The sequence below is a fragment of the Orycteropus afer genome, unplaced genomic scaffold (genome assembly GCF_000298275.1).
Source record: "Orycteropus afer afer isolate SDZICR_OR568_19922 unplaced genomic scaffold, OryAfe1.0 scaffold00181, whole genome shotgun sequence".
In the NCBI taxonomy this organism is placed as follows: Eukaryota; Metazoa; Chordata; class Mammalia; order Tubulidentata; family Orycteropodidae; genus Orycteropus; species Orycteropus afer.
In genome coordinates, this window is record NW_006921768.1 from 154,298 (window position 1) to 169,867 (window position 15,570).

Consider the following 15,570-nt stretch of genomic DNA (forward strand, 5'->3'; position numbering starts at 1 on the left):
TGGATTCAAGAATAAGGGATGAAAATGAATAACTTGAGTCTGAATGAAAATAAGAGGGGATTACACAAATTCTTGGACAACAAACTCAAATATAATTGCCATTCTACTAACTTGCTCAGTGGAATTGGATACCGCTCGGAAATACAATGTCTTTAATTATACAACTTCTGCTGTAAATTTCAGGGGAACAGACTGTTAATTTCTGGTACAAAGTTGCTGTTTGTTAGGTGCTCTTGAGTTGGTTCTGACTCACACTGACCCTATGTAAAGACAGAATGAAACAGTGCCTGGTCCTGCACCATCCTCACCAACTGTTGTTAAGTTTGAGCTCATTGTTGCAGCCATTGCGTCAATCCATCTTACTGGATGGAGGAAGGTCTTCCTCTTTTTCTCTGACCTTCTACTTTAGCAAGCATCATGTCCTTCTCTAGGCACTGGTCCCTTCTGAAAATATACACTAAGTTCGTGAGACATGTCTCACCATCCTCCCTTCTAAGGAGATTTCTGGCTGTACTTTTTTCAAGAGAGATTTGTTTGTTCTTCTGGCGATCCGTGGTATATTCAATATTCTTTGCCAACACCATAATTCAAAAGCATGGAGTGGCACAACAGCAGGCATTCAATTATTATTTGTTCAATGAAACATTATATTAATAGCAATCTGGAAGGATCTATTGGATGATAAGAAATAACTTCTTCAGGAGAGAAAATAAAGTTGGAATTATGGCTTCAATTCTAAATTTCATGACAATAATATGTTCTTAGTTTACATTTTACACAAATATATGTTGCTGTTAGGCACCGTTGAGTTGGTTCCAACTCATAGTGACCCGATGTACAACAAAATGGAACATTGCCTGGTCTTGTGCCACCCTGAACAAACTTTACTATGTTTGAGCCCATTGTTGCAGTCACCGTGCTAATCCATTGCATCGAGCGTCTTCCTCCTTTTCACTGACTCTCTACTTTACCAAGCATGATGTCTTCCAGGGATTTGTCCCTCCTGGTAACATGTCCAAAGTACGTGAGACAAAGTCTCGCCACCCTCCCTTCGAAGGAGCATTCTGGCTGTGCTTCCTCCAAGACAGATTTATTCATTCTTCTGGCAGTTCACAGTATATTCAATATTCTTTGCCAACACCATAATTCAATTGCATCAGTTTTTCGGTCTTCTTTTTTCACTGTCCAGCTTTTGCATGCATATGAGGCTATTGAAAATATCATTGCTTGAGTCAGGCACACTGCAGTCCTCAAGGTGACATCTTTTGCTTTTTGAACACTTTAATGAAGTCTCTTGCAGTAGATTTGCTCAATGCAGTATGTCATTTGATTTCTGGGCTGCTGCTTCTATGAGCATTGATTGTGGATCCAAGTAAAATGAAATCCTTGACAACTTCATTATTTTCTCTGTTTATCATGATGTTGCTTATTGGTCCAGTTGTGAGGAGTTTTGTTTTCTTTAAGTTGAAGTGCAATCCACACTGAAGGCTGTAGTGTTTGATCTTCACTAGTAAGTGCTTCAAATCCTTTTCACTTTCAGCAAGTATATACATACACCCAATAGAAATTTCTCTGCTCAAAGCATATTTAATTTCCTTACATTTTTCTTAATCTTTCCTCCCTTTTCTTTGTACTTGTGACTTTTGCTTGCCTTCAGCTGCCTTATTATTAAGAAAAAGGGTCCCTCCCACCACTTTTTATGTATATTTATAGATTAAAACACTTTCAGACTCAACAAGAAAGAAATTGTGTATTAATGGCAATGGTAAATATGGATTTATGCAGTTAAGTCAGGCTGTTTTAAAAAGGCACAAAGAGGAAATGGTTATTGAAACCACTGCAGAATAGCAATATATTACAATAAACATTAAATTTGGCAATATCAGAAGTTCACAAAGGTTTTAGAGTTGAGTCTTTTCTTCTTTCTTATTAGGGGCAGCCCTTTAAATGTCTCTTTTTATTTTGTAGATTTCCTGTCCTTTCTTCCTACCTATCTAACTGCCTACTTTTATTTCTCTTTAAAAATTTTGGTCAAGGGTGGACTGTGGTAATGGCAAAAAAGCCAGTATATTTTCCAATCCACATAAACCTAGAGAATAAATTTCTTGAGTCAAGATATATGCTTTTTGAGTAGTGAATTCTAAGTATCATCCATTTAGAAATTCAGAGGACTAAACAGAGAATAGTGATACATTGCTAAAGTGTTTCCTAAAGTCAACAAGAAGTAAAAAAATCATTAAAATGTTTTGCTTTTAACTACATATCCATCAAACACACTATTAAAATATAACATAACTATAGACTTTTTCACTGGTATTAAATATTGCTCTAGTTATTTGTGATAAACTATTATTAGCTAATTTGACAAGCAATATGTCTAAATGAAAATTATTTTTCGATTTATTAGCTAATAAAGAAAGACAAAGCATAACCTCACTCAATCAGATTAACAATTTGTTGTTTCAAGGGTGAAATCTAAACAGTGATTCAAAAGTAATTATGCATCAGATTTCCATTTATACAATCCATCTCCTAGGAAAATGGGTCTTTGGAAAATAATTTCACTTGTCATAAGCTTCCCTGATTTGAACATCATTGAGTAATTTTTTCACAGCCTCAGAAAAGACATTTTTCAGTAACCCAAGTCACTCTCAGCCTGGTTTTAAATTGGCCAAGTGGTAAGCTCCATGAGACCACGGGTTGGTTGTACTCCTGCACCAAGCATAGTGTCTTATGCAGAAGACAGGGGTTCTAAGTAGTCTTCGTTAAACGAATGAACAAACAGTGAAATGACAATAAAATTTGAATAAATATTTTTGAACTTAGATTATAAGTATTTTAAAAGTTCTACTTGTTTTTGTTTTAGATGATCAAATGGTTTCTTGCAGTCTTTTCTCTAATAATATATATCATGCTACATCGTGAATGATGACTTATTTTCTTTAACCCAGTGGTGCGTATCTTTTTTACCAGAATTCCAACTTGACAAATAAATGTCTTAAGGAGGGTCAATATAAATTATGTTATTACCATGTGGCATTATCCACTGCTGCTTTAAAAACACTGTATAAATGCACCTCTAGTTTTATTTACTTAATTTTGAATATTAATATGGAAAGAAACCTCTAATTAAACATACTTAAAGCCAGAAATGGGTGAGGTCAGGATCTACTGTTCACCAGTTACCGTGTGAAATTGAGAAAAATACATAACTTCTCTGCTCCTTTATTAATAGGTAATACCCTATTCAGAGGCTATTGTCAGGACTAAGTAAGATAAGAAAATATAAAGTACTCTATATAAATAAGGCATTTTATTGCTACACAAATTTCAAAGGAAAATAACTGTACTGTTGACTTTTCTTGCTTTGTATATACTTTTTTTTTTTTTTGGTTTTATATACTTGAGAGCAAGCATGTTTTGACAAGAAATTAATGGGAACTGGCACTTGGAGCTTATTTTCCTTGTGACCAAATCTATTCATATCAGGATAATACTTGATTCAAATGCTTGCTTCAGAGCACTTGGTTGTGCCAGAGTGGAGAAATTTGTAGTGAAAACATTTAGTGACAAATTAAGTCAGCTCCAGGGACCTATTTTTTTGGTCACACTTGTACATGTGGTCCAGGCCAAGATATGTCTCAATCTACCCATATTTGTTCTCTTATGACTGATCTCAAACTTTGGGCTAAAACAATCTTGTGGCAATTTGCACTGATAAGATGGCCAGAGGAATCCAATTAACTCCTGGGACACTGTATTATTTTGAGTTCATTCAAATAGTCTTTAGTCATTGACATTTGTCATGGTTACTGAGTAGGTAACTATGAGTGAAATCCCCCAGCAGCAGACACCCCCAAGTACCCCTCAGAAAACAGCTCTATATTCCTTGCCACTCATACAGTGCTTTGCACATTGGAGATGTCTTTTTGATGGGGTTTAAAGGAGGAATTTGAAGTTATAAAACTATCAATTTTACTGGTTGATAAATAATATAAAACATCATTTAAAAATATTGAAACATAGATTATGGAGTAAAATGCAGCATTTACGTGAATTTTTAATGTAAAACACAAGCCAGGTATACATGTTTATTCTCCATATTAAGTGCAGCTCATTAAAAAGGTTTAGGACATTCTACACAGGAAGATGGGACACTCTACTTCCGTAGTGATACTGCCTTGGCAACCCAAGGAGGGGTCACTATGAGTAGGGTCTGACTCAATGGCACTTAACAGCACAAGTGAGAAGCTCTCAGACCCCACAGCATCTCACTGAAAAACTCAAAGAATTTTTTAGAGGAACATTTTTTTTTCTCCTGAGCTGAAGACTTTTAGCCAAGATGATCTAAGAAGAATTGAAGGATAAGCTTTCCATGGAATCTTCTTGAACATTTTTTTAAGATTTTAAAAATTCAGCAGTTTGAAGAGGAGAATGTTTTCAGTAGAACGCTTTTAGGGGATAACAACCAGAGGAGGGCATGGTTTCTGATCTTAAGCTTTCTAGAGCAGGGTTCTCAGGTGGAGTGATAGAGACATGAATAGAGTGGGCATCAGTGAACTGTCAGGGCAAGAAGACAAGTCCACTTATGCAGACAGATAAATTAAAAAAATTGAGATTCATCTATACAGAGACATCAGAAAATAATTGCTGCATGAGATTATGTAAAGAAGATGATTTTCATAACTTATTTGCTATTTATCTAACAGCATATATATATTTATAAAATTCAAACACTTTAGATTTACAAAAACTGATTAACATTTAGTTTTAGACATTGAAATAAATACAAGTAATTTAAATCTCAACAATTAATGACCATAAGCTCTTAAAGGTTATGTTTTGAAACAAACATAAAAACCATTAAGAAATTCTAAATACAGTCAAAGATAAATCTTTAAAGTTATTTTTAACAGTTAGGATTGCTTGAATTTCAACTAAGATCAAAATTTGTTTTCTTATCTGAGATATAATGACCAGATTCTGTTAATAAAGAAATATTATTCCTTAAAGGCTTAAGTTAGAGTCTAAATATTTGAACTTTTTTTTTCCATTAAAAAACAGAACGAAATTTAGAATTTCTTTTTTCTTTAAACCATAACTTGTGCTTGAAATTTGGCCCAGCATTTTCCCGAGCACTTCCCTGAACTATATATACACACACAAACAAAATCCATTGCTCTGAGGCAAAACCTGGACATTCTTGAGAGAGCAAGGAATCATATTAATTTAAAATGATAGGGGGTTTGGAAATCATTTTGTCTTGGCTTTTGCTGGTGGCAAAACTAAGACCGAGAGAGGTTTCAGAGGCTCATCTAAGATCAAACATCTGAGTAGTTGCTTATCTGGAGGCATAGCCTTGCTTTTCTGTGACCCAAGGTGGTTAAAGACCTCGGAGTTCAATGACCTGTTTTCTGGCACAGACTTTACCAACTGGACAACCTTTCAGCAGTGGGACTTAATTCTGGATTTCACTGTTCTCAGAGGAAAGTGCTGGAATGGCTCTCAACAAGAGCAGTCCTAACTACTCCCTGGGGCAAGGGAGAGCTGTTGATTGGAAATGCACTATGATGTTTCTAGTTTTTGCAATCACTGGAAGGTGCAACTGGCATCTGGGGCTCTGGGTCCTGTAATGTGCATTCTGCAAAAGGAGAAACTGCTCTTCCTCTAAGGGCAATAGTCCCTCAATCTACCAATTGAGGAACACTGGAATGCCTAGTGCCACACCAGGGCTCTTTGTGGTACCTTATTTCCACACCCAGCTCTGTCGATGATGAGATGGGGTGGGGATCTTGGTAAATGATTTTGCTTTTAGTTTGTCAAGAGTTACACTTTGGAACTCCCATTTTGGCATATTTGCATTCTATCTAAAGATTGCCATCTTTAGATAGAATAGGTCATGTTGGATACAAGCAGAAAATACAAACACCTTTAGATGATCAAAAGGTAATTTTTTTCAAAAAAGAACTGATTTTCAAATGTGGGGTGCCATTTTTTTCTTTCATTTTTTTAAAGGTTTGGTTGTACAATATGCCTTTTTTTTTTTTTTAAGTTTAGTTGTATGATATAACCTTTTAACTATTTTCAGTTTTTTAAAGATGCATTTTTGTAATAGGCTGTGGCATAATATATAACTTATTGGCAAAATTTCACAATTAAATTACAAATATTTTGATATCTGGTCATTAAATCTTGTCTATTTTCATGAATTATAAATAAAATCACAAATGCCACAACTAAGCAGATGCAAAAAAGGAAAATACACCTATGAATTACATCACAAGTAGATAAAAATACTGTATTCCTTTAAACAAATGGACTTATGAGCTTTATAACTGAAAGCAAGATATGTGAGATGTTTTAAGAAGAGGTTGCAATTTTGCAACCGGAAGTCTGTACAGCTCCTCCAGGCAGTAACTGTGAAGGAAGTCCCTGTGTCTCAGAAACTTGTTTCCATATATTCTTGACACTTTTGCATCCCCGGCCCCATTATTTACAAAATTATGCATTTTGCAAGCTAAAAGCACCTTGCTCCTCATAATTATGAATGCATGCAATGACATTTCATCCTTTCATGTGCAAATTCTACAATTAACCGGAAAGTAAAAGTTAAAAGTTGAAAATCTGCCTACAATTTGAAATGAAAGGATCAAAAATGTCAGACATTGCAGAATATTGGTTCCTAATAGAGCTCTCTTTATTTGTTCACTGTTCTTCAGACGTTTTTGTTTGTTACAAAATGCAGTCTTGACTCTTTATTTAAACAGTACTTAAACTAAACTGTTCATGCCATGCAAAAATAACATTTTATGTACTTTTTTTGGGGGTGGGGCTTCCCATGGTTTAGTTCACAGGCATTATTAACTGTGTTTATAAGAAACAAGTTTTTATTGCTTTAGTAACTAGTCACATGCTGGTTTCACGTGTGGAACAATAACCTGTGTCTCCTGGGTTGGAATGAATTTCTGGGGCAAACAAGTGGTTTTCCATCTTGCACCCTTCTTGACTACTGTCCTTTTTTACTTCGCCCACAGCATGGTAACTGTCTTGCCTACAGTTGTGATCTGTGTTCTGCGGGGAGGAAGAGCCAATAGAGGTTTCTTCTCTTAAAGGGTCTCTCCCATCACTAGGATTCTCTGCAAAGCAATTTGTGCTGGTATCTGCCTGCTTGTCCTGCCTTGCCCCTTGGAGCTCCAAGAAATCATCGTCTTCGCCTGTGTCTATTTCTGTAAAGCTCCTCCTCTCTCTTGAAGAAAAAGGAAACAGTTTTTGCTTGGGAAACCGAGGGGACAACCCTTTGGCAGGTCCTTGACAATGTGTTGAAACCTCAGCGTTGATCAGAGGTCTTTCCCCCTGGGGGGAGTTTTCTTCTAAGAGGATTGTGCTGATGTGCTGTGGGGTGGTGAGTGAAAAGTCAGCCATTGTTACTGGCAGTGGCCTGGCTGTGCTGGGAGGAGTCTGGGGTGCACTGCCTCTGTTTTCCTTAAAGTTTACTTTGAGAGACCTGGACTTTAGTGGATTTCTACCTTTGAGTGAGCTCTTAGGGCTGTCAGTGGCATTTTCAGATTGCAAAGGGCTGTGTAGCCCACATTGGGAGCCACTGGCATCGAGGTTCACGGTTATGTCAATTGGAGCATATTCCAATGTGGCATCCCTGGCAGCAGTCCCTTTCTCTCTGGTTAGTGTCAGAAATGGGGGGCCCCTGGCTCTTTGGTGCTCTTCTATCCCTGGGAGGTCGGTTGGGAACTTCATCTGCAGGTGAGAAGCAGAGGGCGGTGGCAGGGGTGACCTCTCGGTCTCTGTGAAGTCGGTGGCACAGCTGGTGAAGCTGTCGATGCTGGAGGTACTCTTCATGTCCATGATGACCTCAGTCTGTGCCACAGCCAGCTTCTCCTGTGGGCAGACCACTTCTTCCATTTCAATTTCTTCCTCATAGGCAGATGGCCTCTCAGGCTGCTCTTGGCATTGTGGGTTCAGGTGAGAATGAGGCTGTGTCTTGGTAATTTCATTGTATAGCATCTCCAGTTTCTGAGCACTCAGGTGTTGGGGGCTGGACGAAGAAGTATTGTTCAGCTGCTCATGGGAGTCTTTTTGGCTAACCTCCTGGTATTTATTCTCGTAAGACTTGTTGGAGCTTGTTTCTGACAAAGCCTTCCTGGCCCACTTCCACCGGCTTGGGGACAGGTGATTATCATCAGCCGAGTCCTTTGTATTGGCTGACTCTCCTGCCTTCTCCACAGCGACATCTATCAGCTCCATACTTCGAGCAAAGGCATCTTTTAAGTTCATAGAAACAATGCTGCCATTCCTTTTAGCCCGCTCAAGAGCCTCTCTCCTTTTAATTGCCTTCTCTTGGCGTTTCTGCTCCTTGTAAAACTCAGAAAAGTTGTTCACAATAATAGGGATGGGGAGGGCAATAACCAGAACCCCTGCAATACAGCAGAGGCCACCCACGATTTTCCCTAATAATGTTTTAGGGTAAATGTCACCATAGCCCACAGTGGTCATGGTGATAGTAGCCCACCAAAAGGATGCGGGGATACTGGTGAACTTGGTAGCATCCTCATCCTTTTCAGCAAAAAATACTAGGCTGGAAAATATCATGATCCCCATTGCCAAAAACAATATCAACAAGCCCAATTCGTTGTAACTCCGTCTGAGGGTGAAGCCCAGAGACTGCAGGCCTGTTGAATGTCTGGCGAGTTTGAGAATCCGGAGGATGCGCATGATTCGGAAGATCTGAACCACACGCCTGACGTTTTGGAACTGCAGCACACTCTTGTTGGACTCCGTAAGGAAGATGGTGACATAATATGGCAAGATGGCCAGCAAATCAATGACATTTAATGGGCCTTTAAAGAACTTCCATTTATTTGGTGAGGACAGGAAGCGTAAAAGGTACTCCATGGTAAACCAAGCAATACACACAGCCTCCACGTGTGCTAATTGGGGGTTGTCATTGGGTTGTCCAAATTCATCTGTTTCCTGCAGCTCTGGTAGTGTGTTGAGAGACAAAGCAATGGTGGAGAGTACGATGAACAGGATAGACACGATGGCCAAGATCTGGAAAAGAGAATAAAGTCCAGGTTAGCCAATCTTCATAGAGGCTTAGGCAGCTAGGAGAGATATAGATCAGTGGTTCTTTAAATTGCATGGAATGCTGAAAATTATTCCAAGCAAGTTTTAAAAGGGTGACTTTTACTTACTACCATTCCCTAACCAATACAAATGCATTCATCTTTTATGAATTCATTTCACTTAGGAAACTAGCATACATTTAAATTCCAGGGCCTGAAAACATTATTCTACATCTTACTTCAGTGAGTAGTGACTGAGATCTTAAAAGCATGTGACTGGCCAGCTAAGTGGCAAATATTGGTCCCTCCTGGTCTGGAGCAAAGAAAATTGAAGAAAATCAAAGACACATGGAAACAGTCCAAAGGACTAACGGACCATGAGAATCTCAATCTATATGACACTGAGACCAGAAGAACTAGATGGTGTCTAGCTACCAATGCCAACCACTTGAAAAGGGACAAAACTCAAAATCATAAAAAAAGACTAGGCTTACTGGTCTGATAGAGACAGATAAAACTCCCAAGATTATGGCCCTAAATCACCCTTTGTGCCTGAAATTGAACTCACTCCTGTGGCTTAACTCTCGGCCAAACAATAGACAGGCCTTCAAGCGAGCGCCTATATCTCACCTCCCACTTCCTCCCTGTGCTTACCCTTTGCCTGTGTCTTTCTTTCCTATGTATTCCTGCTTCCCTACCTTTCTTCCTGTGCAAATGCTGCCCTTCTCATCTGCCATGGTTGATTGTTTTGTGCGGATATCCACACAACTGTGTGGAGTAACTTTTGTGGAGTAATCATCTCTTCTCTCTTATTTATCTAAAATTTTTCTTTCTTAATCACCTCGTTTGTGTTTCCTTAAGTGAAATGCCTTATATCCTTCATAAACTACACAGAATTCATACTCTCTCAAAGTTTTATTCTACAACAAAAACACGAATGCAGGCCTTCACACAGAGAGATAATATGGCACTCAGTACAAAAATGCTTATAATAAGAACAAATGCTATTTATGTGTTAATTATTGACATCAGACCTTATGGAGTGCAGTTCTTTTCTGCAACATGGGGTTGCTATGAGTCAGAATCAACTGGATAGCAACTGGTTTGGTTTAGTTTTAGATTCACATCAGAACAAAGTCAAGTTAGCCTTCATACTGGGGTATGTGGACTTCTGGCCAGAATCATGTGGGAAAGGAAAATTATGACTTAACTTCATCCAGCCAAGGAAGGTTTCATAAAGAAGAACCTGAGAAATGTCTGTGATGATCTTGGCGTAGGGAAGATATTCTAGAAGCACAATGACCATACATGGAAGAAAAGAGGAAAAGCTCAGTAAGAACTGTGAAAAAGTAAGAAGGATAGAAGGCTTGGGTTTTCGAGTCAGACAGTTGGAGCTCTAAGTCTGGCTTTATTGCTTATGGTATGACTATGGCCAAGTAATTTATCCTGTCCATGCCTCAGTTTATAGATCTTTTGAATAAGGACAATAATCATAGCTACTTCCCAGATTGTTGTGAAGATTATAAGGCACACGACATTGCTAGGTAAAAGGAAGCTCCTAGTATCATCAGGCTGAAATGACCAGGACTTCAGTTTGAGATGGAGTCCCTGTGTGATGTGAATGGCTAATGCACTGACCTGCTAACTGAGACCACCCAAGGCACTTTGGAAGAAGGGCCTGGTGACCTACTTCTGAAAAAATCAACCATGAAAAACCCTATACATCAGAGTTTACCTCTGACACATGTGGGGTTGCCATGAGTCAGAGTTGATTTGACTTTGGTTATCAGTGTGGAAAGACTAAGGCCCAAAATGGATATGTAAATCTGTAAAACAATCAAAGATGTAGACAGCCCAAGTAGAAATTTCTTTCACCACCATCTTGGGGCAAACCATTATGATTAAGGTTTGAGGACAATGGAAGAAAGCTCTTCTTCTCCTTCTCTCCTTCTTCTTTTTTTGTGGTTAGTAAACATTGTGGATCTGAAATACAAGACTCTTGGTGGAGTAAGCTAGGTATTGTTTGATTTCATCTGATCTTTGTCAACAACCTTGGAAGTAGACATGGCATTGGTCTTAGTTACAGTATGTAGTCCTGAGAAAAAATTCCTGGCAGTGAATGTTTCACTTAGACATTCAGCATCTAATAAACATTTCAAAGAGCAATGATAGTCCACAAAGCTCATCAGATTGTGAAAAGATTAGTTTATTTCTAATTCATGTTGTTGTTTGTTGTTATGTGCCATCGAGTCCGATCTGACTCATAGTGCCTCATGTTAGGAAAACCTAAACATCATTCCACTTGTTGTTCTTCTCCATTTTCTTCTTTTTATCACTTTAAATTCCTCTATTCCTGGGTTATTCTCCTTTCCTCTCATATGCCTCCTTTATACCTTTCATTGTTTTTTTCTTCCATTTGCCATCTTTTCTCTTAGATTGCTATAAAGAAAAAACAGTGTAATGTATTTCAGAAAGTGTTCTATATGTTAAATAAAGGTTGACCATCCCTTAAATGAAGAACAGTGTTTTATATTTTTCTTAAACTAAGTTAAATACTTTTTACTTAAGTGTACTTCAGACTAGCCTTAAAAAATTGGATTAATGAATCACATTAAAAAAAAAGTTCTTATAATCTACTCTAAGATGGATTTAGATAAATTCATAGGTAATAGATTCAGTAAGTGGCTTATTAAAGGCAAATCATGAGTGCTCCCTTTGGATGTCCACTATCAGAGGACAATGGCAGAATAACATCTATAATATTGTGTCATTAAAATATTCCTTCGGAAGCATGGTTTAGATCTTATCCACTCAGCTACTAAATGATAGTTTGGCAGTTTTAACACAATCAATGGTTCCATAAAAGAAACTCTCCTGTAAAGATCACAGTCAAGAAAACCCTATGGCACTTAGTTCTACTCTGTAACACATGGGGTCAACATGGGTTAGAATCAACTCAATGGCAATGGGCTCAGTTTTATTTATTTAAGTATATTTTATAGGTGGTCACACTGTTGCTTATGTGGCTTAAGGCATTTTAAGTGTTAGGGCTACTGCCACCATTTTTATACTGATAATCCATACTCTACATTTTCCCCATTTTATTTGTTCACTTGCCCATTTTGGATACATCTTGCTGATGGTTATCACTTTAAGGAGCAAAGAGAAGAGTAGAAATGCAAATGAATCCATTCTATTACCTTCCAACTTTGGATAAAGGACAAAACAAAATGTCCAAGGTGGATTATCTGTAGATTTTGGTTATTCTTTTTTTTTTTTTTTTAATTAGGATTTGGGTGAAGATTTACAGAGTAAATTCACTTTTCATACAGCAGTTCACATATACTTTGTCTCATGTCATTGACCAAAATTTACAATGCAGCAGCTCCCCTTCCACTTCCTCCCCATAGTTACCTCCTCCCAGTGTCCATCCCTTCATACTCTTCTGCACCCTGAGCTATCTCCCTGTGCATAAGCAGCCCTTCCTTCTCCCATGATTGTTCTCTCCAGGGCGTGTGTCTACTTGAGGTAAATGTTTAACTCACATGCCTGTACTTTGTTTGGCTGGAAACCACAGTTGTGGGTTCAATTCCAGACCTGAAGGGCAGCTAGGGGCCATAGTCTCACTGGTTACACCAGGCTCCATTGGACCAGCAAACCTGGTCCCCACCTTTTTTTTTTTTTTTTGCCTCCAAATGATTTTGAGTTTTGTACCACATTGTTCTCCCTCTTTATGCAGGATCTCCTACATTCCTTCCAAGAGATTTTGGTTATTCTTGACTTCACAATCAGTCATTTTCTTTCTGTAGTTAATTTTGGGAGGAGAATAATGGAACACTTCTACAGTCCAAAAGGAGCTTTTGTGGTGTAGGGGTTATGGCATTTAGCTCCTAACCAAAAGGTCAGTGGTTTGAACCACCAGCTGCTCTGCAGAAGAAAGATGAGGCAATCTGCTTCTGTAAAGATTAATAGCCTTGGAACCCAATTGGAGTTGCTATAAGTCAGAATCAACTGGATTGCAGTAAGTTTGGTTTGGTTTTGGTTCTATAGTCCAGTTGATAGCAAGTTAACAAATATGGCCAACTTTAGTACTTGGAAATTTAACACAGGCATAAAATGATTTGGAGTACATCGTTGAACAAAAAGAATTATTAAAGGAAAAACCAGACACTCAAGCCCTTCACAATTCCACATTCATATTAAATAAACCATCAAGCATTGAAGTGGATAATTTTCTGTCTCATGTTTATATTCAATGTCAGTCAAAACCCATTTGCTCTCAACTTAAGAAATGGCTTAAATATCTTGGGGAGCTTGGAGTTCTCCCAGAAAGACAACATTTCAGACAAATTACTCAATATATACCAAAGACGATGTGTGGTGCAATAAGGCAAATACAAGCTTACTGTACTCTTGTACAGGGCTTTTTATTTTCTTTAAGCACAGTAAATATGATAAATGTGAAATGTTGCTCTAAGCTACAGGATATACTTCTAAACATGGATATTTACATAAATAGGGAAAATTCTTATGACATTTAGGTATTGTTTCCTTTATCTTAACTATGCACAAATAAGGAAACCTAACTCATGTTTTCAATTCCTGTTACCTCCAACAATTGGCCTCCCAAGTGAGGAGGATTGAACTTTTTTTCCTCAGCTCTAGTAAACAGACTTACGTTTGTATATGCCAAGCAAAATGGACAGTCTGAGCAATTATCTGTGTGATGTTAGTCAAACCCCTTTGGAGATTTGGATTAGTTCATCTTCAAGGTTCCTTTCACCTCTAACATTTGGTAATTCTCCATCTAAAACAGTTTGCTAATTCCAGTCATGACTGTAAAATAAAATGAAGACAAGACACAATTGATCCTGTCATTTTGGTTCAATGGCCAAATAAAATTTTGTTGCTTAAGAAATAAAAGATTTGAGTGGGAGGGCTTTGAGAAATATTGCACTGACATTTTGTAACTGAGAATAGATATTCTATATGGATAAAAAAATTTTTTCCCTCCTGAATCTCTGGGATAATTACTTTAATTCTTCACTTAGACACAGGCATTCACAGGGTCACATGAGCTTAAGAATAGGGTGCCCATCCTTCGTATTAATAGGTACTCAATAAAAGTTGGTTGAATTGTTTTGTGTGTGTGAAAGGGAGTCAAAAGCTTGCCTCAATGGTGACAACTACTGATTTCATATTCTTGGAAGGTAAATGAGTGTTTTGTGGTAGAAAAAACACAGAAAAAGGAATTAAGACACACGGCTCCACCCTTGCTGGTCATGTGGTCAGGCCAGTCCCAGTTTCTTCATCTGTAAAATGAAGTGTCTTGTATTTGTCTCACTTGACTTAGAAGGTTGTTAAGAATCAAACTACAGCATACACATGATAGCAAACTGTAAAATGTAATGTATGATATGGGTAAGAAATGTCAGAGATGTGTCTGGAATATACCTTTGACCAACACTGAGAGGGAATAAAAAAATTCTTAAATGGTTTATATCCCTCTTAAACACAATTCCAGAGCTATTTAGTGTTCATATTTTTAACACGTTTAAACACATTTTTTTTTCTCCTCAGTTCATTACTTTCATCAATTTTATTTTGTTGTTTTTGTTCAGAACAAAACATCAATTCATTTCTACATGTGCAATTTAGTACATATAGAACTAAACGTTGATTTAGACATTGAGTACATTTTGAGCTGTGCAATCATTCTCACTCTCCTCTTCTGAGTTGTTCCTCTCTTATTACTATAAATTCACTGCCCCCTGAGGTTCTTATATGATCTTTTGAGCTGCTGCTGTCAATTTGATTCCATATAAATAGTTCTTAAAAGAGCATAATGCTCATGGTAAACCTTTTTTTTTTTCTTTTAAGTAGTTAAGCTAAACTATTGTTTGTTTTTGAGATTTTAGGGTATAATTTTGGTTTAAGGCTTAAAGATTATCTCAGGGTAATAGTATCAGGGATTCATCCACCCTCGATGGCCCAGAAAGTCTAAAGTCCATGAGAATTTGAAATCCTGTTTGGCATCTCCCCGTTTTTGATCAGGATTCTTCTGTGGAATCTTTCATGAAAATGTGTAGTAATCGTAGCCGGGCCCCTTCCAGTTCTGGTCTCGCGGCAAAGGAAGCAGTTGTTCATGGAGGGAACTAGCCACATATTTATCCTCCTCCTATCCTCTCCCAACTCTCCTTTTATCTGTTGTTCCAGGTAATTACAGAGCAGTTATTGTGCCTTGTATGACCACTTTCAAGTTTTTAAAACCCCAGGAATTATGCAGTGAACAAGGAGGTAGAACAGAAGCACCAAATATGTTATTAGGTAATTAACTGGACGTCCCATGTAACCATGACCCTTAACTTCCAAACCAAGGAAACAAATCCATGAAGTGTTTGATTGTACATAATCAGCCTCAGTAGCTACACTTTTTTTTTTTGGTCTTAGAGATACTGCCACGGAAACCCAAGGAGGGGTCGCTATGAGTCGA

General features: G+C 37.8%; 1 protein-coding gene across 1 annotated transcript in view; it reads right to left on the minus strand.

Annotated features, from left to right (window-relative positions):
- Positions 1-6,906: 6,906 nt before the first annotated feature.
- Positions 6,907-15,570, minus strand: part of KCNB2 (potassium voltage-gated channel subfamily B member 2) — a 580,825-nt gene continuing 572,161 nt past the window's right edge. Inside the window, exon 2 of the mRNA XM_007947334.1 lies at positions 6,907-9,063. Within this exon, the coding sequence (XP_007945525.1) occupies positions 6,907-9,063 (2,157 nt within the window). The remainder of the gene's footprint in view (positions 9,064-15,570) is intronic.